This window comes from Neovison vison, chromosome 6 (genome assembly GCF_020171115.1).
Source record: "Neovison vison isolate M4711 chromosome 6, ASM_NN_V1, whole genome shotgun sequence".
Taxonomy (NCBI): domain Eukaryota; kingdom Metazoa; phylum Chordata; class Mammalia; order Carnivora; family Mustelidae; genus Neogale; species Neogale vison.
In genome coordinates, this window is record NC_058096.1 from 18,359,154 (window position 1) to 18,383,372 (window position 24,219).

Consider the following 24,219-nt stretch of genomic DNA (forward strand, 5'->3'; position numbering starts at 1 on the left):
TTCAAATGATGGTAAGCAGTGACTGTTTCCTTGAACTACTTTTATTTAACTAATTGTAGACATTGAAATAGTGTTTGGTTACAGTATTAATTAAAAGTAAATGGGGAAGTCTAGTTGCTCAGATCCTTTCTCTAACCTCCCCTGAAGCAACTTCCATCCACCCGTGGCAGGCTGGCTGCCTTGGGGTCCACAGTGCAATTGCTGGTCTAGAGAAGGGCCTGACCCTTGTCAGCACAACCTTCCCCTTATTCCCTTACTTCCCCCCACTCAGTTTAGTTGAATTGGACCTTTTATAATTTCACATCTACTGTCTCATAACACTTAAAAAAAATCTGTCCTGCAACTATTTGGAGTTTGCTGGAACATCCCAATCTTCATTCATTCTGTAAACAATAAGGATTGTATTTATGACTGATTATAAGAACACTGTATTAAGTACCTTACTCTCATGCCCTACATCTCTGGGCATTTATTACTAACTTTTGACCAGGGAAGTGATCTTTTTTTCAGCGGGATGTTAAAGCCCTCATCTTCTTCAGAGCCCCTTCCTCTTTCTGATGAGGCTGCCCCAAGTGTGCAATTCCAGCCTTTCTCTGCCTTTTCAGTCTGCCAGTGCACTTTTTATCCTGAACTTAACCTTAGATGTTTGTTAAAAACGATCTCAACCTTCTATGTTTCCATATTGAAAATGGTTTTTTTCTCCTATGCCTGGTGTTCCAGGTTGAACTGCGTTTCCCTAAAATTCATTTGTGGAAATCCTAACCCCCAGAACTTTACAATGTGGTTGTATTTGGGGACAGGACTTTTAACAGGGAATAAGTTAAAATTGGGTCTTTAGGGTGGGCCTGAATCCAGTCTGGCCAGTATCCTTATAAGAGGAGGAAATTGAGTTGAAAGTTGAGAGCTGGAAAGGGTCATAATGTCTGTTACATTCAATAATAATAACCAAAGAGAGCTTCTGTTTCAGGCGATTTTTATTTACATCATTTAGTGTAGGATTTTTTGGTTTTGGCGATTACTAGTTCTCCTTTGCTGCCCTTGCTGTCGCAGGCCTATAAATGTTAGGTGCTGTGTGTCTAAGTTCTTGGGGGGCCTCTGTGTGCTAGGAGGTCTTCCCATTGCACAGATTACCCTAAGTGGGAGGTCTACTCCAACTACTCCTTCTCTTCCAAACTCCTCTCTGTTCCCATCCCAGTCCAACTTGTTTCAGATGTCTTGTCTCAGTAAGACACTGGCAAGAGGCCCAAGGCCTGCTACTTTCAATGATGCCCAGATGACCATGGGAAATTCATATATCTTTGCCCTAAGAAATCATGGGAAATAGGTGCTTCACCGTTCCCCTTTCTATCTTAATGTCTTTTTCCAACTCTTTCTCCCTGCTCAAATAGCTATTTCCTTCTTGGCAACTGCCTTTAGTTTTTCTAAGAGATTCTCTTTAAAATTCCCCGTACTTGGGGATGAGTTGGCTAATAGAATGCACAACTTGGACAGATTCATTTTGTCTCACAGTTTGGACAATTCAGTCTCTCTCAGTTCCTCCCCACCCTCAATCCGTCCATTTGAGCTTGTGTGGTAGGGTAAAAGAGGGAGAGGACTGGGGTAATGATTTCAGGGTAGCACCATTTATCTTCATGAACATCCGAGGGGGTATCTGTACCTAAATTGTTTATGGTTTAGGAGGTACTTATCTTCAGCCTTGGGGCAGCAGAAGATGGCCTAATCAACATTCTGTTAACACAAATATGTCCTGTCTTTATGTAGAATGCATTTTCTCATGTTCTTTGCTATATGTTATCCTAAAATATAAGAAAAACAATTTTCTTGACATATAGTAACTTTAATTTTTGTTAGTTAAATATTTGGAAAGAAATTGAGTTTGAGAATTGAAAGTCACCTGGCAAGGTCAGAAATCCAACCACGTATCATAGGAAGCTTCAGTTTTTACACCATCTTTAGGAAGCACTTGTAAGTAACACATTCAGTGTCAAACAGGATGAAGTGAACCTTGAAATCAATCTGCCCTCAGTCTTAGAGAACTTAAACAGGTCCTTTGTTGACACAACTATTCCCTTATTTTGAGAGAATTTTGTTAGTAGAAAGCATAAAGATATTTTATACTTTTGTATGTCTTAGTACTCTTTTTTTTTTTAAACTTGGGCAAATAAAAATACAGCTTATTTTTAAAAATCATAAACAAGAGTAATTAGAAAGTGTTAAATGAAATTCAACTGAGAAGTCTTATGAATCAGGGAGCTGTCAGTCTAACACATAGAAAGGTGCCTTGAAGAGCTACACAAAATGGCTTTTATAGGCAGAAAGGGGTGGGACAGGGAAGTTACAAGCAGAATGGATTGGCTGTGGCAAGGTCACCTTCCTTTAGGGGATTGGAGGGGTCTGTGGGGCAGATCACCTCACTAGTTTGACCAGGCAATTCCAGGTTGACGTTTTAGATTCCACTCCCAGGAGAGGTTGAAACTAAGTTCGGTATTAAAGTTTTGGTTTGACGATTTGGACTTAGCACAAATGTCTCCATTTTAGAGTATGTTGACTCTTTTTTAACAGTATCGACAGTTTACCTTGAATTTCCTGACCAGGTATTACTACTAAAAGTGTCCCAAACCCTTATAGAACAAAGTATGGAAAATTAAGGATGGAAAACCACAAATAAGAAACATAGGATGGAAAAACAAATTTTAAAACTTGAAAGTTGGAAAAATACTTTAAGATCTTTTCAAGAACTGTGTGGAAATGAATGCCTAATAACAAAGGAGTGGGAAAAGAGGGAAATAATTAATGTCCAGCTTTAATTCATGGAGTAATAATTTGTGTCACTTTGCATAATAAATGAACTGGATGATAATAACGTTGCAGAATACAATACTTTTATAATACTATTATATAATTATATAATAGTAATACTATTATTATATTATATTATATAATATAATATATTATATTATATAGTAATACTATTATATAATTATATAATAGTATTATATAATACTATTATAATAATACTATTAATAATCTAAATCTGTGGAGAAATTTTATCAATTTTTTTAGTTGTCCTTTCACAAGTGCTCTGTTTTTAAAAATTCATTCAGCATTTATTAGATACCAGCCCCACATCAGATACTGTTTAATACATGTATAAGTGTATTATGAAATAAAAACCAACAATTGCCATTAAAAAAAAAAAATCAACCAAGTGCTATGGAGACTCAGAGAAGAAAGAAACTTCTTCCAGCAGGGGGAATGAGGGGAAAGCCTCACAGAGAAGGTGAAATTTGAGCTGTCCCTTAAAGAGTAAATAGCATTTACCTATTCTGTTGATGGGGAGAATCAGCATTCCAGGGGGAAACCATTGCATCTGTGAAATAAAATGACCCTAGTTCAGTTTGATGGGTGCAGAAGGCAACCAAAGTAGAACAGTGGAACATTTGACTAGATAGGTAGGTTGTGAGAGTATGACAAAACATGTATGTAAGGGCAAGGGGGGAAGCCTTGAACCCCCGGGTAAGGAATTTAGCCCTTGGTAATGCAGCTCCGTAAGGGAAAAGAATGGAAGATTTTTAGCAAGGGGAAGGGAGAAAAGGGAGAAGTGGACTGGCATTGCTTAAGAGTGTAATCTGGTAGTCGTTGAGATAGAAGTCCGACTAAGGGAGAGTATTTGAGGGAGGAAGGTCCCAGAAAAAACTTGAAAGCAAAAAAAAAAAAAGATAAAACTTGAAATGGGAACAAAGGCCTGAGGTGAAAAGGATGAAAGCAGTGACAATCCAGAATGAGCCAGAGCAGGGTGGCGTGGATGGGTAAGGGGAGGTGGAGGATGGGCAGATGTAGAGATAGGAAGGGTAGGACTGCTGGAATTTAAATGTCATCCTGATTAGCTTCAAGATTCAACAACAACAACAACAAAACAAGATTAGAGATTTGGGCATCTGTGGTGAGGGAAGAGTGGATGAGGACGGAAGGGCCCACCACAGCACTGAGACTGGGTTGTGGGGACAGGGAAGACAGAACAATGTTGCAGTGAGCCTAGGGAGGGGTCAGCTTGCCAGAGGTTACTAAGGGTGAAGGGAAGGTGTGGCACAAGAGGGAAGCTTAAGAATTTGAAGGGAATGTTTGTTGGGGGTAAGAAATAAACCACCTTGCGTGAAACATCCAGGAGCAGATGGACCTGGGTCTTGTAAACCATGAGTCCTCACTACTTCTGCGAACTTGGTGGACTGACTCTGAGTCTCAGATTCCTTGTCTGCCAATGATGACATGACCAACTTTGTTTTTTAAAAAAAATATTTATTTAGGAGAGGGGAAGAGGGAGAGAGAATCTCAAGCAGACTCCACGGGGCTCCACCTCATGACCCTGAGATCACAACCTGAGCTGAAATCAAGAGTCAGACCCTTAACTGACCAAGCCACCCAGGTGCCTCATGATAGGTAATACCGTTGAGTGAATGAAATTGTATACAGCGGATGGAGGTGAGGACTGACTTCCATCCACCCCCACCTGACATATATAAAATGTTCTATAGTTTTGACTTTTTATTTGCAGAGCATTTTTGTCAGCATTTGAGAGGTAGGCAGGCAGCCAGATGAAAGATGATGAGGTTCTAATCTTAAGCAGCTAAAGAACTCGCCTTGTAGCCACAGATGGTGAGAGGGTGTAGTTTCCCGGGTTTTACTGAACAATAGGTGGATGACTCTTGCCCTGCTCCGGTTAAATGGACCTAAAAAGTTGAACAAGTTCAGCTATTTTTATTAATGTAGATTTTCATCAAACAAAGCCACTCGTGAGTTGAGGGAAGGTCTTTGCAAAGTTGTTCTAAAAAACAATCAATTGTTCCAGATTTAGTAAGGTTAAACCTACAACTAAAAATAAATCTAGTTATAGGAGCAACAATGATAATTAAAACAAAGCAAAACTTTCTATTAGAGATTTCAGAGCCCTAGTCCTTATACAATACAATTTTACTGCAGGAAAATAAAATGCTCTATGAAATGGGGTTTTACTAATTGTTAATATTCAAGTCTCTCAAAAGCAAATGGAAGCACAAGTCCAGACACAAGTCGATATACTTTCAATAAATGGAAAATGAGTGCTCCATAGTATATCCTTTGTGTGGGAGAAAGCATTCTCCACACAATGACATCTACTTAGCTACATATAATATGGTAAGATAATATATAATAAATATTTGGCTCAAAGAAAGTGTTGTATGTTAATACTTTATAAGATGAATCCTCTAGCCAAATGACTCCGAAGCTTTCATCTGTTAGTAAAGCTAAGGCACTATGTATTTTCCTTCACAACATGGATTTGTGTCATTTAAGTGGAAGAAATTAATCTTATGTGATGGTAGGTATGCCTGGGGAGCCATCTTTTTTTTTTTTTATAGTAGGCTTCAAGCCCAGTGTGGAACCCAATGCGAGGCTTGAATTTATAACCCTGAGATCAAGAAGACCTGAGCTGAGGTCAAGAATCAGACACTTAACCAACTGAGCCACCCAGACACCCCCTGAAGGGCCACCTTGGAGACTCACATATACCCTTGACACTTGGCAATGCAAGAAGAAAGCATTCCTCATACCAAAGCAAATCAAAGCATGGGCAATATTTAGCTTAATTTCTGCAAACGTTTATAGACAGGTATTTTTCTCATGCTTCACCCCCAGGACTGGGAAACCATGTATAAGGAGCCAAATCCCGTCTGCGCCTGCCATTTTTATAAATAAAGTTTTATTGGAACACAAACATGCTATTTATTTATTATTGTCTATGGCCGCTTTTGTGCTACAAAGGCAGAGTTGAGTAATTGTAACAGGCCAGTATGGTTTAAAATATTTACTGTCTGGCCCTTTATATGGAAAATGTTGGAAGGAGTCTGGTGAGAAGCACCCAGTGCCACAGACAAGTGGGGGGCAAGGTATGATCTGACAACAGGCATCTTCCCAGTGGCCTGGTGTGGTGTCCAGGTACATGTGAATGCTTTTAAACCGTTTGTCCAGATAGTCCTGGGATTTGCTTTGTCTAATGGGGAAAAAAGAATAGATTCCTTTAAAAGCAGCTTAACCATGTTCAAAGTTGACAAAAGTTCATGACAAAGTTTCATCCAGATTTTCCCAGAATGAGAAATGCCCTACCCATATTTTATTATCCATATTTTATATGAATTGAATAATCATAAGTTATAGAAGATTTTGCTTTTTTGACACATTCTGATTGTTCTTACTGTTAGTTGGACACCTTACAATTAATCAGATGATGAGACTGATTTTTCACTTCGGCCACCGTTTCTCCTGTGTCTTTCATGTATCAAGCAGGGCAACAAGTGTGGGGAGCCACAGTGAGCTCTTTGGTTTCGCTTGTCAGATAACCCCTTCTCTTTACATCCCCGGCTCTGCAATAAGCAGGATTGGCTAGCAAGGGACTCGGCTCAGCTCAGAATTTCACTGCGTGGTTTTCAGAGAAAATCCTATGAAAATCAGTATGAAGTCGCTATCACGCAGAGAAAGGTGTCTGCAAGGTTACGCTTGTAGGTGCAGTGCCGAGTTCTGAGGTCAAGGCCGCCGATCCTCTTCAAAATAGTCTTAGAAGAAGGAAAGACCATCAAACAACTCAAGTGAAATAACACACTTGGGTTTGTGTTTGACTCTCAAAATTATGTTTAATGAAGAAATCAATGACACACACTGGGGGAGTGGGCTCTGGTCATTAGGTATTTTTTTTCATGTTGGTTTTGGTTCCCAGAAATAAAAATAAACACAAAGCACAAATCCTTGGAAATAAAACCCAGTACTCCTACCTCCCTTCTGTGAATAGATTAGTGATAAATGAGCAGCGGAATAAGGATTGTATTAAGGGAGAAAAGAGGATTCTGGTAGAAATGAGACCGGGGGTTCCTTTTGTGTCTGTCAGTATTTTCTTAACCTTCTAAATCAGACTGCTGTACAGAAGGTGAGCACAGTATATATTTTCATGTGGATTAATTTCACAATCAGTATCATATATTTTAGTAAGTTCCTCTAGAAGTTAGGACATTTAACATTTCGTAAACCCCAGAATATTACAGAGTTTTGTGATTCTTAATTTAGTCCAGACGCAAGAAGTCAGACTGGATTTTATTTAGGTGCTGACAGAACTATTTGTTTAAAATAACAATTTCAAGTAATTTAACCATCATAAAAATTATCGTGAAATACCAACTTCATCTCCTCATGTACCTCTTTGCAAATGTAAAGACAAAGCAGAGTTTTACAGTCTTAACGTCTAACAACTGTGGTTTTGGCGTATCTCAGAGGTGGACTTCTTTTAAATTATAAAGGATTTTGTATGCTTGAAATCCTAAGAAAAGGGAAAAAATAAGTTTAAGTACAATGTATTAATTCATAATTAAAGAAATATATAAATTTTATCAGTATAAGGTTACATGCACTATGAGACTCTCATAGGTACAAACCAGCATAGAGTGAACTAAATCTGTTTTATGGGGAATTAAAGAAATACTAGGAAACAAGGTCTTTGAGACTTTGCCTAAAGAGTAAAGAAGTCAGAATGGGAGTAAGAGCAGGAGAAATCTTATCTGCTTGGGGTATGTTCCTGACATCTAGAGGGTAGAGGCCGGGGTGCTGCTAAGCATTCTATCACGCATGGTACAGCGCCCCCCCCCAAGAATATGTAAAATCTAAAAACTCATTATATCAGAATTTACATAAGAAATTACAATATAAGAATGATGAGAAATTGTCAATAATGCCAAGACTGAGAAATCGTGTTTTATGGCAAAACCAAAATGGGGGGCTCAACCTCTCAGTGGAATGAGGGCAAACAGGAAGAAGACAATGACAAAAAAAAAAAAAAAAAAAAGTTTTTGCTCTTCTGACAGGCACAAAGTGTCTCTTACTGTTTGGAAGGATAAGATTACTTTATTCCCACATTTAAGGAGTGTTTTCTATAAATTCTAGGAACAAATGATGGAGTATTGCTTATCTGCTAATGAAAGAATAATATGGTTGTGGCGCGGTAAAGTACAAATAAAGTGACTTCTGTGAGAGATTCTGGAGTAGACAATTTAAAAAAATCAAATTTTGACAGAAAAAAAATATATGGAATAATAAGTGGATTGTAAATTAGTGTCACTTAAAATCACTCAAGTGTTTAAAATACTAGTATCCACAAACCATCAGAGGCTCTTAATCTCACAAAACAAACTGAGGGTTGCTCAGGGGGAGGGGGGTAGGGAGAGGGGGGTGGGGTTATGGACACTGGGGAGGGTATGTGCTATGGTGAGTGCTGTGAAGTGTGTAAACCTGGCGATTCACAAACCTGTACCCCTGGGACTAATAATACATTATGTGTTAATACAATTTTTTTAAAAAAAATATTGGTTTCCACTGCATACCCCTAGCTTTATGTGTGAATTCAGAGAACCAGTGTTCCATTTCTCAAGAGAGGGGTTAGACCTCTAAAAACACTGGAAACTTTCCTCTCTTACCTCCCATATTCCTGAAAAAAAAAAAAAAAAAATCCAGACGGTTGAATATCCATCCAAAGAGCTACAAAATCTGAGCAACGATGTTATTTATTGCTTCACTATAGTGTTCACAGAAGCGTAAGTACACAAGGGTCCAACTTATGTTGCTTAAAATACCTGAATTAGATAATTATTGTATCCCTTCAGGGATTTCTGAAATATTCCTTTCGGCAATAGCAGAGGATATTCCATATTCCTCAATTTTCCGGGTTGTCTGAATAACGAAAGGAGAGTCTTACAGTCACAGATCTAGGGGAAGGCATCTGCTTGGGTAAGCTGACAAGAATCGAGGTACCTGTATCCAGTCCCACCACTGGGACCTGTGAGAACTTGGGCCTTAATTTTCTCATCTGTGAAATGGAGCTGATAATATCAGACCGAATGATGCTAAGGAGGCTACTGATAGCAAACATGAGAAAAAGGATGAACGGTATGGCAAAGCCCCACTGATCTACAAATGCGGGGTAACTTCATCCTACCATCCCAGACAGAGAATGGAAGCTAACATTCACTCAGCTCCTTCTAAAGACCAGTCATAGACCCGAGAAGACAAACGTATATTAAAAGTGACAGTCCGTTACTTCTGTACAATTATATTATTTCCCTGCCCTATTTTCTAAACACATCTGATCTATAAATAATATGTTTTTAAAATACTCACATTTTCACTCATTGTGGTGGCTTTAGATGCAGAACTACTCTTCCTGTTTGTGGAATATAACAGACAATATTTAAAAATGCCAGCATTCTTAACTGAATTTCTTATATTTATAGGCAATATTCACAGAGAAAACCGTATAACAAAGTATAGCCTGTGAAGCCCTATGTATCTTTGTAGCCTAAGACTAAAGATTTCTCTGGAATGTGCAGAGACTTACTCACTTTTAACTTAGTAACTTTTTAACATTTAGCACTTTGAAATCTTGAACATTATAATCAAAATTTATCCCTCCCCCTCCCCCCACCCCATATGGAAAGAAAGTTTTACAAGGTAACTAGGGTTCTAGTTATCTAGTCATCTGTTATAGGCTGAACTGCCTTCCTCAAAAATTCATGCTAAAATTCCAACCACCAATACCTCAAAATGTGACCATATTTGGAGACAGGGTCTTTACAAAGGTAATTAAAATCAAAATGTGGTCATTAGGGTGGACCCCATCCAAAATGACCGCTGGGCTTATTGGAAGAGTAAATGTGGAGACAAACACAGGCAGAAGGAAGACAATACGAAGACAGAAGACCATGTACAAGCCAAGGAGAGAGAGAGAGGCTTGGAACAGAAGTTCCCTCACCGCCCTCAGAAGGAACCAATCCTTCTTGGTTGTCACCTTGATCTGGACTTGGAGCCTCCAGAAGCATAAGAAAAGGAATTTCTATTTAAGCTACTTATCTGTGGCACTTTGTGACAGCGGTCCTAGCAAATTAATATAACATCCGATTCATTACCCAACAAATTTTAAGGGTCATGGATTTGACAAATATCAGGAGATGTGTCTTGGAGTAAAGATACTGCCTCCCAGATTCCTCCCTGGGTTGTTAAGAGACATTGTGATTGAAAAGAATAAACTTCTTCACAGTAGCAATGCCGACCTTTCTCCTTATGTAAGATGATTGATTCTCTCTTCTGCTCAAAACCCTCTAATTACTTTCCATCTTCCTCAATAACAGTGACAGTCCTCACAATTGCCTGTGGTGGGTTGTGGGAGGCAATAACATCAGGCAACCCTGTTCTCTGAAATCTCCCCCTTCACGACTGCTAGTCCTGATAACTTGGAACTCATCCTGGACTCGTATTGGGATAGGATTAGACTGAGCAACCAGGGTTGAGCAGGATGTCTGGAAACAGGAGATCAATGGCAGCTGAATCTTCAAAAAGACTTGAAGATTATGACATATCTAGAGCCATGGCAGCTGAGAGTAGATGCGAATGCCCATTGCCCCGTGTTGGGTCTGCCATTTCCATGTACACCCAAAGGATGGTCACAAATCAAACTTTGTCATCTCAGGGTGCCTGGGTGGCTTAGTGGGTTAAGCGTCTGCCTTCAGCTCAGGACATGATCCCAGGGTCCTGGGATTGGGCTCCCGCGTCGGGCTCCCTACTCAGCGGGGAGTCTGCTTCTCCCTCTCCCTCTGCTCTTCTACCTGCTTGTGCTTGCTCTCTTCTCTCTCTCTCTTATATAAATAAATAAATAATATTTTTTAAAAAAACCTTTGTCATCTCATACACCAATGATTTTTAAATTGCTAATCCTAGTTATTTCCACAAACTCCAGGTTTATATATCCTGTTATTTATTAATTATCTCTACTAGGAAGCCTGATTGGCATCTCAAATATTAAAATTCCCAAACATTCCAGACCTTCCCACCTAACGCCCCCAAACCTGCTCTTCCTGAAATCTTGCACATTGCGGTAAATGGTAACATCATTCTTCTCATAGCCATGGAACTATCTTTGATTTTTCTCTTTTTCTCTCACATCGACATCCAACCGATCAGTAAATTGTTCAAATGTATCCAGAATCCTATTGCTTCACATAACCAGCCACCATTTTCTTTTGGCTGGATAATTACTCAGTAATTTCCTAACTTCCTCCACTCTTCGCTACATTATAGTTGGTTCTTTTTATTTTTTAAGATTTTATTTATTTATTTGACAGACAGAGATCACAAGTAGGCAGAGAGGCAGGCAGAGACAGAGGAGGAAGCGGGCTCCCTGCCGAGCAGAAAGCCCGATGCGGGACTCGATCCCAGGACCCCGAGATCTTGACTGGAGCCGAAGGCAGAGGCTTTAACCCACTGAGCCACCCAGGTGCCCCCCTAATAGTTGATTCTTAACAGAGCAGTGAATGTGAGCTTCTAAAAATTAAGTAACAGGATACTACTTCCTGACTCCAAGCCTTCCAATGACTTCCCATCTGACTCAGAATTAAGGTCAGACTCCTCACAAGTGCCCTGAAGGGGCTCCGAGTCCTCTGGCCTCCACTACGTTTTCACACTCCTCCCTTCCCTCTACTGTCCGCACTCAGTTTCAGCCACACCAGTCCGCTCCATGTGCCTCAGATACTGCACGTGGGCCTGGACTCTAGACCTTTCCATCTCTACTTTCTCCTCTGCTTGAACGCTCTTCTCATGGGTATCTACATAATTTGCTCTTCCTGCTCCTTTAGGACCTTCTCAAACACCACTTCATCAGTGAATGAACCACCTAACCACTGTAAAGGACAATCTCCTCACCTACCCCATGTATTCTCTATTCCCTTAGCCACTTTAGCTGACTCCGTAACACTTATCACAGTCAGACATGCCGTAGAGTTTACATGAGTGTTTACTTTCCACCCTTCTCTATGTAAGCTCCATGAGACAGGGAGTAGTGTGGCCTGTTCTGTTCACTGCTGTGTGGCCCCTCCCTAGGCCAGAGCTGGGCACCAAAAAAGTAACCAATTCAATGTGAAAATGGCTGTTTAGTAAATTTTTATTTGAAAAATTTAAAGTTATCAAAATACAGAAAATATATTCTTTAAAGAGTACTATGGAAATGCCTACAGAGTCGAATTAGTGACTACATGTCTTCTCTAGCTAATTAAACAGCATTGACAGGTAGGCATGAGGTGGGATATATTTCTTGATGAATTTGAGTCACTTCCCTTAGGATAAAACCTTCACAAATAACCCAACTTCCCATGTTTGACTTAAAATAGATGATTAGCCGAAAATTAACTGGTATGGGCAGAAAGGCATGCATTTAAGAAAGTATACTTACTGGAATGACATCTCTTCTACAAAAGAATAAGGATATATCATTAATGCAAGAGTAATATGGTATGATACATATTCATATAAAAGCAAGTTTAGGCTTAATTTCTTTTTCTCAATCTTGATTCTCTCTTGGTGACATCTGTACTTTCTAAATCAAGGGTTGGCAAACTTTTTTCTGTCAAGGGCCACAAGGCAAATCTTTAGGTTTTGTGGGCCAAGAGGTAGAATTGAGGTATTAAGTAGGCACTTACATAATAAGAGAGACCAAGTTTCCAAAAATTTTTATTAATAAAATTCAAAATACAATAATAATAATCAAAGTCTTTTGTAGAGGTCTATTAATTGGAAAAATGGAATTCTTTCATTGACAAGTATAACATTTCTGCTAACTGGGATTCAAAGTTAGTATTCTTTCTTATCAAATAGATTGTAAATATTCATTTGTAAAAACCATTCTTAGCTTGTGAGCCACAGAAAACCAGGTGGCAGGCTGGATTTGGTCCACCAGTCATAGCCTGCCAACTCCTGTCTGAAATCAAGTTCAAGGAAATGATCCCCTTGGATAGATTTTCTATCAGCTGAGAATGGGAGTAATATGCTTCACTAATGAATTCCTAACACCCAAGTCAAATCTTTGATTAATTCAGCATTTTAAGAAAAATGTATTTACCAAGTTTCCAGTAAAGATATACTTTATTTTGCAACTGTGGATAAAGATGACAAGAATTTTGTCTGAATCATCTTATCTGTCTGTACTTTCACCGGTGACCAGCAGGGGGCCTCAGCTGGATTCCATTCATAATACTACATTTACGCTAGACTAAGATTGGAGCACCAAGGAAAGGAGCTATTAATTCACAAAGCAGCTATTCTTAATTATAGGGAATATGCTTGAAACAATGCCATGGAAACATTTTATGACACTGAATATCTATTTATAGGTTAATTTTTATGTTAATATGTTTTTTAAACCTAAGTTCTAAAATTAATGTTCACTATAAAATAGTGGGTCTAAAACTTGCTTATGCTATAAATTAATTTACTATTCTTTAAAAAAAAAAATCCTGATTTGTACACTCTTTCCAACAGACCTGATGGAGTTCTGCAGCTTTTGAGCTCTCAGAAAATTTTAAAAATCCCCTAATTTTAAATAAAGATGGGGAGTAAAGAAATACTTTAAAAGAATAATACATTATTTTCAAATCTCATTCATATTAAACCCACTTTATCATAAAATGGGTGTTTGGAGTTATAAGAGGTCTAAACCTAAGAATTAAAAACTTTGTCCAGAAGCAACTGTAATACTACAGGTTTCTAGTTTTTATTGAACAAGGCTATATATATATATATAGTTATTCTAAGTTGACATTCAACATTCTGGTATTCAACACTGATAAAATATTTCACTGATTTATTTCAATGAAGCTTCTTATGATAAAACTGGAAATCCATTTACATCTTGAGATACATAATTCCTAACTTAAGGGGCTCTTAAATACATGTCAATATACTATAAATATCCATGTGCATTGACTATTGGTCAGTATCACCCCATTAAGCCACCCCACGGTGCCTCTCACATAGTCTGTGGTGTTTCCTGAATGTTGTGATGAGGAAGCTCTGCCTTTTCTCCCTCTGTTTGCCAAGGTCCTTCATAACTCACCTACCTGTCACCTGGGACATTTTCTGCTGCAGAAAAACCAAGGAAAAATACCCGCTAGAATTTGTTAGAACTAATTGAGAGAAACAAGGTCTTGTAAGAAAACTCTATATCCCCAGGAAGTTATCTAGCAAAGAAGGGTGAGATTCACTTACTTGAAAAGTAGCCTTTCCTCTGAGCATAGCACACGCCAAGGCCACAAACAGAAATCACTAAGGCCACGACTACTACAGCTGCTATGATGCCACTTACGTTGAGATCATCTGGAATGCAAAACAAGCCATGCATGAATTCAGGTCAAATATATGGACAGATGCAGTTATTAAATTGAGAAAATTCAAGTAAGCTCCCCATTTGTCGCTATACTATAAACATGGGTGGTTCCATGCTGCTGAAGCCTGTTCCATTGATTCCCTTCCAGGACAAGTTTCAAAACTGACCGAAAATGTTAACAGAATTAAGTTTTGCAAGAATCTTAAATTGAAAGAAGTTCCATGATTCAGAAATAACATGTATGGTATTCTCTTGCATTCATTTGGGGAAATAGCACTTCAACGAATTAAATATCAGATTGGAAGTGATCTTCAAGGTTCAGTGAGGTCAAGTATTAAACCACCACACGACCCCAATTCTACTCAGAATTCTTCTACACCATCATCTGGGTCAATTTTATCAATAATGGAAAACTCATTCAGCCCCCAAGAAAGCCATGTGACCATTGTTCTATAAAATAAGAGCTGGAAACATGTTTCTTGAATTTAACTGGGCTTGTATGGGTACATATAGACACATACACACCCACAACATATATGCCATTAAATCATCATCCCATTAAGTTTAAAATGAACTACACTCCCCAAGGCTTTTTCCTGTTGCTATTAAGTGATCTTTCCTCTAACCTAATACAACTGGATTTTTTGGACCCAAGTTTGAAATCACTACCATGTTACTAACCTGCGAGGTTCTTTTCAGATACTGATTCTTTTGTCCAATGATTAGATTATGAACCTTCCAAGATTAATATTTATGCAATTGGGAACAACATCAAAAACACCCCCATTCAGATCGCTAATAAAATAATGACTATGACTTTATCAGGCAAAGACCTATGGAACAGGCTATTACACACCTCCCTTCATATAATGGAATTTATTATACCCTCTGGGTATGGGCTCCAACTGCGTGAATACATCTAAATATTTAACCTGGGTCACATTTCTCCAGCTTGTCCATCAGGATTTCATGAGCCACACCTTTCCATCATTTGGATACTTCCTATGTATTGATTAATATATAAATTACCTACACTTTTTAAAGGAACAATTCCTCAAAGGGTTCTTGTTTTTAAAAGCAAGTATTAATTAATATGTGATTAAGTAATTTGGAGAAAATACAGGTAGCATTTTCTCAACAGTAATTGTAGATATTTAAAAGCACTGCACATTTTGGGAAAGATTTTTTAAAAAAATATTATTTGAGTATCCTTATCATAAAACTTTTTGGTCTCAAAATTTTTTTCTAATGTCAAGGGTTATTAATTTTCTCATATATCTGAAATATTAGCTAATTTTTTTAAGAAAAAAACTGAATACATCTTTTGGAAGGCTGAGCAATTTAACTGGAGTACAAAACATTAATTATTGCTTGGTGTAAAGTCCGTTCATTTTTAGGGGCACCTGGCTGGCTCAATCAGTAGAGCATGTGACACTTGATCTCAAGGTTTTAAGTTCAGGCCCCACATTGGGTACAGATTTTATTATAAACTAAAATCTTAAAAAGCAAACAAACAAACAAACAAAAAACTCAGTTCATTTTGCTTGAGCATTGAGAGGTCAGTAAGACCCAGCTATTTATTTACTTAAAAAAGTAGCAGACAGAGAAAAACATTCCACAATATTAATAATTTAAGGCAAAATGAAATCAATAAGGAAAAAATCTACAATAATTATAATAAGGCAAAATTAAGTTAATAACTACAGAACCAAACTGTACCTACTATTTTCTTTGTAGCAGTCAACGAATGTGACATCTGCAAAGGTTTCAATCTCAGGGCTACTATCAGACAAATATCTGTTCTATGGTTTGTCAATGAACTTGTATTTATGAAGGATTCAACCTAAAGGCAGATTCTAACAACAACAACAACAAAAACCTGTCTTATCCTGTACGTTATGGTATAAATTTTACTTTACTTCTCTCAGTGAAATGGAAGACTTCTAAGTTAGAGATGAGTTAGTAACAACATGTACAAAAATATTTTGTTTTTTCTTTGAAAAAAAAAAAAGTCACTATAAAAGGAAGGCATCATCATTCTAACCAAAACAAAAGGAACCAAACTGTTAAGATGCTAAGTGTATGCAGGGTCTCCTGGGAGTTCTACAGGGGGCAGCTTGGGCATAATCATCAGATCCATGATTTACCTTCTTTTTATACTTCAAAAAGAGCTTCCTTAGAATAGATTCTGGTTTGGTCATAAGTTATTAGTGATAACTCATGAAGGAAACTTGACATATGATTTCACAAATTTTTATGTATCAAAAAATATTCAATTTCAACCCAAGGTCATGAAAGATCTAGGATCAATGGATGAGCATTAAATGAACAAATTTTAACTTCTAAGCTGATTTATACCAAAAAGAGTAGATATGTGAAAATCATGGTCAAATTAAACTGGTAAGACTAGTGCAACATGGGGCACCTGGGTGGCTCAATGGGTTAAAGCCTCTGCCTTTGGCTCAGGTCATGATCTCAGGGTCCTTGGATTGATCCCCGCAATGGGCTCTCTGCTCAGCAGGGAGCCTGCTTCCCTTCCTTTCTCTCTCTGCCTGCCTCTCTGCCTACTTGTGATCTCTGTCAAACAAATAAAATCTTAAAAAAAAAAAAAACTACTGCAATGCAAACTATTAAATTTCAGCTGTTTCGCATTTTAAATAAACATGCATGCTTGGAATAACGTATTCCAAATAAAACTGCATGATTGGCAAATGTAATTCGTATGTTAAGGCCATGACATCAAAGGTATTATTTCTTGAGATGAGGCTAAATTAGGCATTGAAATTAAACAGGACCATTTAAAGAAAGAATAAATAGTGCAGGTGGCATAAGTAAAAAAACCAAGAGGGTAATATGTGAATAAATGCAGTTAGGAAAACACCGTATTCATGCATTAGCTTTAAATATGTTCTGATGATTTTTCTAACAGTAACTCCAGCACTAAGACGGATACTTCTGATATTTTAAGCAAATGCTTATGTTTGACTATAACTGTCAACACTTGAGTGAATTGGATGGATAATATGTAACCCTGAATTTTAAAAAGACACTTGTGGAAACTAGAATACACTCCTGAATATCTTATCCTTTATGGCATTCTAAGGTCTAATAGGATTATATTTTCTTTAAAAAACAATCCCAAGAGTTTAATCGTACATAAACACCACAAATTAGGGTGCATAGATCTGTATATCTCTGAGCACATTGAAGACATGAATTTCTGACCTCACAGAGATGAGGACAAACTCCTGAACCAAGGGGACCCGTGGGCATTCTGTTTCGGGGTGCCCTATGATGGAATCTTTTTCAAAACACAGGACTTTCACCAAGGGAGAATGGAACCAAATTATTAGAAATAAAAGGAAAAAAAAAAAGTTTGCCCTGAAACTCATATAATCTGAAAAGATTCCTGAGTACTAATTTGATTGTACTAATTTTATTGACTTCTAAGAAGCTTATTTTGTGAAATATATGGCAGATATGTTTTATAGCAAATAAAGATCCATAGCTACATTCCACATGTCTTTCTTGAGAGCCCGCTCTGGGATAAGTAAAGCACTGGATTTTAGGGGACTGAAAAAATTATCCACCACTAAGACGGCCAACTCCTGGCGGTGCTCGCAAAATGCCAGTGCTATTCTAACCCTTTCCAATATCGATTATTTTTTTCTTTTTGTTAAGTGAGATGTACTCCCAGTGTGGAACTTGAACTCATGACTCTGAGATCAACAGTCACATACTCTCCCGATGGAAAGGTAACACAGTGGAGAGAGCATATTATTACCTCTACTTTGGGGAGACTGTGGTTAAATAATTCACCCAAGAATACGTATCTAGTAAGTGACAGAGCTGGAAACTGAACTCCCCAATCCTTGACCCTGAGCAACTTAAAAGACTCTCAGCTTTTGTTTGAAAGAACACCCGGACAAGAATATTTTTTTTTTTAAAATGATTTGAAAAATCCCAAAACTTGAAGAGTAGAGTGCTAAATATTCTTGGCTTGTTTGGGAGATGGACTAAGAACAGCATGTTTGCTTTCTGCAACACATTATGTCAAGCTAATTTTAAACACTCCCTCTGGTTATTCTTCTAGCCAGTCAGTCACTGTCCCAGCCCTGGCTCCTTCCCATCCCCAAGTTCACGTGTGCTCTGACTGCAGACCATCGTTCCTCCCAGCACCGCAGGCTTACCTACTTGCATTCGTTTCCCCGGACACCTGCGATGTCCAACAGAATTACGGGCTTCACAGGAATACTCTCCACTGTCTAGTTTCGAAACAGTGTTAAATTGCTATTTGTGGAAGGAAAATAAATATATATTTTAAGCCATGAATCTGCAAGAAGACTCCTCAAGTAACCAGGTCTCTTGAATTTTAGCATGAAGTTAGTCTTTCCTTTGTCATGAGTTAGGACTTGATGTCTTTACTGTGAATTCAAAACTTGGCCATGCCTTCAAAGGGTAAGTAGCTGGGCTTCCCGTTTATTCTGACAGAGAAAGTCTTAAATATATGGGGAAGTGTCTTTGTTTCGTGATACCGTGGAAGTGGGTATTGTTAGGAAGGCAATGGGCATTTTTTAAAGTTTATAGCACATGGTAGTTTAAAGTTTGGTGATATTTCTAATTCCCAGGAAATACCATTTGTAAAGAAAGGCCTCTTTGGCCTGGAAGGGCTAAGGCAGTTTCCTCAGCCGCAAGTGAGTTCACTACAGCAGCAAGTAATGAACACTTCCTCTAAAGGGCCAGAACTGCTACCAGGAAGTAGCAGAGGGTCTAGAAAAATCTTAATCAGTGTGGTTTATAGGATTACAAATTCTATCAGTTGCGGCATCTTCGAAAATTCTGAAAGGATAATGCTCTAACCTTTGCTCCTTCTACTCTCTGCCAAAACAACTAAAAGGTAAGACTCTGGTATAATAGGTTTTATAACTGCTATGAGTGGATTGATCCCCTTGGTGAATTTCTGGAGGGGAGGGGAGGGGAGGGAAGGGAAGAGGAAGGAGGGAAAGGGAAAGAGGAAGGAAGAAAGGAAGAAAAGAGGGATGGATATATGGATGGATGGCGGGGGGAGGGAAGAAAAAGGAAGGCAAGGGAAAACAGAAGGAAGAAAGGAAGGAGGAAGGAAGGAGCGAAGATGGACGGATGGATGACAAGGAGGGAGGGAGGGAGGAAGTTAGGAGAGAGTCAGGGAGGGAGGGAACACAGTAGGTCCTGAACACCTTAGAGGATCCTTCCAGGACCAGCACAGAGGGTGAGAAGGATGCCCAGAAGCATGCTTTCGGTGTCCTCCTGTCACACCCTCAATATCGCCGTGGTCACCGTTGACCACAGCCACGATAGCCATGAGTCTCTAAGGAGCACCTCCTCATTGGCTTGGATCCTCATGCAATACATGCTCCTAAAAGCAGCCAGGTTTTTGATCTATGAATCCCTTCTTCTCTCTTACTTGTCCTTCCCCACTACTTACATCCCCCTTCTTTTTGTATACTTCAACGCGATGGGACAGAAAGTTTCCCCTTGTGTGTTTCACCTTATGAAATCCTCTCTCGTTGTGCCAAAAGCCAGACTCTAAGAATTCTCACCAGCAATGCATGGGCAAGGGTAAGTCATTAACGATAAGTTAGACTAAAACCATAAATGACCTACTGGCACATAACTGGTAATGAAAAGAAGGTCATTGTCATTTGTACACTGGAGTCTTTTGTTGCCAATTTCTCAGCAAAGAACTCACCCTTCTTCTGACCTGGCGCATCCCTTTGACATCATAAGATATTTCAAGGGTTGAGGCTAAGTGGGGAAAATGAACCTGTCTCAAACCTGCCTTGGGGCTTTTATCACCTGCTCTGAGAAAAAATAAATTTGAAAAGTAAATATAGCAATGTGTGACGGCAGTTTTTCTGCCCAAGTTCTCAGTGTAAAATCTGTCGGACCTGCTGACTGAGCCTGCTGGAGCTGCGGAGGGCGGGACCACGGTCTTCCTCAAGGACCAAAGCCCATCGATATGCTTTATTACTTAGCCACTTTATTAAACGTGCTTTATTATTTACCAGAGGATCTACTCTTTTAAAGTTATTATGTACTAGTAGAGTGAAAGAATGAAACTTTCCAAATTTGTTAAAATTATTATTATTAGTTCTCTATATAATCTGCCCATCTCTGGTAGTGCCTTTTCCATCACTTCCCAGGGCGTGTACCGCCATCTTTCCCGCGGCCCCTTAAGCAATGGTATCAGCCCTCTCTTCTCCATTAGTTTAGTTCTAATGATTTTTCCTCTCCAAATACAAGACAGCTACGAGGCCAGTGCTTGAAATGACCTTACCAGAGTTCCAGATTTTGTATTCACTGTATAGGAGCTGTTGGTGCTTTGGGAGCCAAGTTTTGCGTTCTCTGACAAAGGGATGCCATCTTTAAACCACGTGTACTCAGGGGCGGGATTCCCTTCTTTGTCTTGGCATCGGAGCTCTACCACAGTTCCACTCAGAGCAGAACTGGGTACTTCACAGGTTGGAACTGCTGGAGCCACTAAAGGAGGGAAGTCAAATGGCACTGGTTATTTCTACGTGAAAGAAGGATTTTAATAGCCAGGTCAAGGTGGCCTTATTAGCCACCTGTGAGAGAGACTGGCTACTTGCTCAAGAGATCCATTTCCTTTCTTCACGGTCACACAGCCAGACCACATTTGCCAGCACGAGTTCTGGCCAAGGGCATGTGGGAAAAGTCATATATGCCATTTCCAGGCCTTACCTATGAACACGAATCTAGGTACTACTTTGAAGAGATTTTGGAGATGTAACTAAGGTCCTAAATCTATTGTCTTTTAAGATAGGGAGATTACATAGATGGGGCTGACCTAATCCCATGACCCCTTGAAAACTTGCTTTCTCTGGGTGGTCACAGATGGGAAAGTCAGAAATTCAGAGCACAGGAAGGACTCAACATGCTTCTTGTTGGGCTGTAGATGAAGAGGGCTGTGGGATGGGGAATATGGTGCCCCCAGGAGCCGAGTGTGGCCCCCAGCTCACAGCCCGCATGGAACTGAATCTTCAGCTGTACAGACAGCCAAAGGATCTGGAATCTGCCAACAATGAGAGCAACTTTTCCCCTAGAACCTCCAGACCAGAACTCAGTCCACTGAATCCCTGATTTCAGTCTTAAAATACCCTGGGTAGCGGGGCGCCTGGGTGGCTCAGTGGGTTAAGCCGCTGCCTTCGGCTCAGGTCATGATCTCAGGGTCCTGGGATCGAGTCCCGCATCGGGCTCTCTGCTCAGCAGGGAGCCTGCTTCCCTCTCTCTCTCTCTGCCTGCCTCTCCATCTACTTGTGATTTCTCTCTGTCAAATAAATAAATAAAATCTTTAAAAAAAAAATACCCTGGGTAGCAAGCCCTGCCTTGGTGAGCTAGACTTCTGATCTACACAACTGTGAGCCAATACATGGGTGGTGTTTTAAGTTGCCAGGTTTTGATCATCTGTTATGTAGCAAGAGAAGACTAATACACCAGTGAAATCTCCTGCACGGTTTTCTGAGTTAAATTTCTTCTCTACTAGTGCATCACTAGTATTTTAGAAAGACCCTGGGTTATATAGAAAAAGGAAGAGGAGTCATTTTAGTCTCTATGATCAGCAGTTTATACAAACATCTATGGGGAAGAAAAGAAGATGTTCTTCCACCAATTGTCACCACGAGCTGCTAAAATCTATCAGTGTAGCTCGTAGTAGCTAAATATATTGGTCTCAGAGTTAGTCCCACCAGCATCCAAATCCTGGTCCAGACACTTATTAGCTGTGTAGACTTGGGAAAATCATTTAGCTTCTATTTTCTCATCTATAAAAATGAAGTTGTCAGTGAAAAATTAAGTAAAATTACATATGTTAAAGAGCCTAACATACACTAGTTGCACAATAAATGCTAATTTCCCTTCTTTACTAAATAGCTTCTTCCTCTCCTCTCCCCTCTTCTCTTGTCTTCTCTTCTCCCCTTCCCTTCCTTTCTCTTCTCTTCTCCCAAATAACTTCTAATACTTTACCTGCCCTACTTTTTTGTTTTATTGCTCTTCTGTCATCTCAGGTGTTAGGATTTTATTTTTTTTTTAGGATTTTAAATGGTAAGAGATAGACCACATATACTGAAAGGTATTGAAAAACAAGTTCTTCAGGGAAATGCTCCTATGTACAAGATAGGCCCATTAAGATTTACCTTAATCTGAAATGAAAAGAGATTTTGTTAGAACAAATTTATAAGAGTAAAATTTCAGCAGCGAATGAGGTGAAAAGGGGCTATCGCCAAGATTTTACAGGGAAGGTGGTGCTGCTGATTTCTAGAACCTTCCGGATGGGAAAGAGGGTGGGGAACAGTAATCCCACAGATACAAGCACATCACACCTAGGACTTCTAGAGTGACCGTATCTTCTTCCAGGTTCTGGCCTTGCTCAGATGGGGCGCTAACTTCACAGCGATATTTCCCAGCATCAGTTCGTGTAACATTTTTGATCCGTATACTGAAATCTATCATCTCGGCTCGATCTTTAAAATCACCTTTTAGAAAAAGAAGACAATGATGTTAATAAGAATGCAAATAACTTTCTACATACTACCTTCCTCGAGTCACTTCATTCAGTGACCAAAGGATTTATTTTCCTATTATTCGTAAACTCAGTTTAAAAACTCAAAAAGGACTCTTAAGTATAGGAAACAAACAGAGGGTTGCTGGAGGGGAGGTGGGTGGGGGATGGGAAAACTGCGTGACCGGCATTAAGGAGGGCACGTGATGTGATGAGCACTGGGTGTTCTAGAAGACTGATGAATTATTGACCTCTACAACTGAAACTAATAATGTGCTATCTGTTGGCTAATTGAATTTAAATTAAAAAAAATAAAAACTCAAAACACTGTATGCAAATGTGACTATTTTCAAATGTCCTTTTTTTCAGAATGACATACAGTTCACAAAAGAATATGCAGTTCAGTATTCTCATCTTTTAGAGGATTCAATTCTCATTCCTCCCTCAGGCCCTTTCTAATATGCTTATACGACCGTTCCCGCCTTCAGAAGACAGTCAGACTCTAGTTCGGTGACCTAGAACAGTAAATTATGTGCAGTGGCCCACATCAGACAAGGTGAAGGGATCTTAAAAACACTCTTTTGATTACGTTTTTGGTGCAGAATGAAGATAGCGTTTTGTATAACATTCAGGTGCTGGACTGGCAATGGTAGAAAATTCAAGCAAAGACATCCCTGAGGACCGCAGTAGTTCTATCTTAACAGATGAGAACAAGGGGGGTATTTTAAATTCTTTATGGACTTTGAACGTTTGTTCACATGTTTAATTCTTTAAAATTAAAGTAATACAAGGCATCTAAAACAATAGCATGCTTCTTACACTTGCTAAACTATATTCCCAACTTTTAAAATGTTTATAATGGAAAATTTCAAGTGCACAAAAAACTACGGAGTATTTTAAAATAAATCTCATCACCCAGTGACAACAGTAATCCATACACAGCCTTCCTATTCTGTCTACACCTCTAAACACTGAATTATTTGGAGGCAAATCCCAGACATCATAGCATTTTATCCATTATCATAAATACTTCAAAAGCTCATTATATATCCAACAAGAAAAATAGCAAGTGGAAAGAAATGCATGACAAATAATTAAAATAAAGCCTTGTTAACAATAGTTTTATTTACCTTCCCCGCCATAAGTCTAAGTCTTAACTCCATAGGCTTCTTAGTGATGGCCTAGCTTTCTAGATGGTGATGTGGAGATAGGGTAAAATTATTACCACCAAGCAATGACCCTCCATCTCACTTCCACATCAGCTCTTCTCTCAAGACTCTCAAAAGTCTAATCTACTGGGCCAGCAAAAAGCAGTCCATTTTACATCTTTCAGGGCTGAGCTATGAAGGGTCCAGGGTCTCCATGGAGTTCACCTTCTTCTGTTATCACGGTGATTGTGTTCTAAGTTTCAGGCATTGTTGGTTTCATCTCACACTTAAAA

The 24,219-nt window shown here is 39.0% G+C and overlaps 1 protein-coding gene across 1 annotated transcript in view; it reads right to left on the reverse strand.

The window, feature by feature from the left end:
- Positions 1-7,100: 7,100 nt before the first annotated feature.
- The window catches only part of JAM2 (junctional adhesion molecule 2), a 63,641-nt gene continuing 46,522 nt past the window's right edge, over positions 7,101-24,219 (reverse strand). The window contains exons 4-10 of the mRNA XM_044251089.1: positions 22,600-22,752; positions 20,538-20,740; positions 18,412-18,511; positions 14,104-14,211; positions 12,293-12,308; positions 9,193-9,235; positions 7,101-7,342 (exon numbers count right to left, since the gene is read on the reverse strand). Of these exons, the coding sequence (XP_044107024.1) occupies positions 7,310-7,342; positions 9,193-9,235; positions 12,293-12,308; positions 14,104-14,211; positions 18,412-18,511; positions 20,538-20,740; positions 22,600-22,752 (656 nt within the window). The 3' untranslated portion in view covers positions 7,101-7,309. The remainder of the gene's footprint in view (positions 7,343-9,192; positions 9,236-12,292; positions 12,309-14,103; positions 14,212-18,411; positions 18,512-20,537; positions 20,741-22,599; positions 22,753-24,219) is intronic.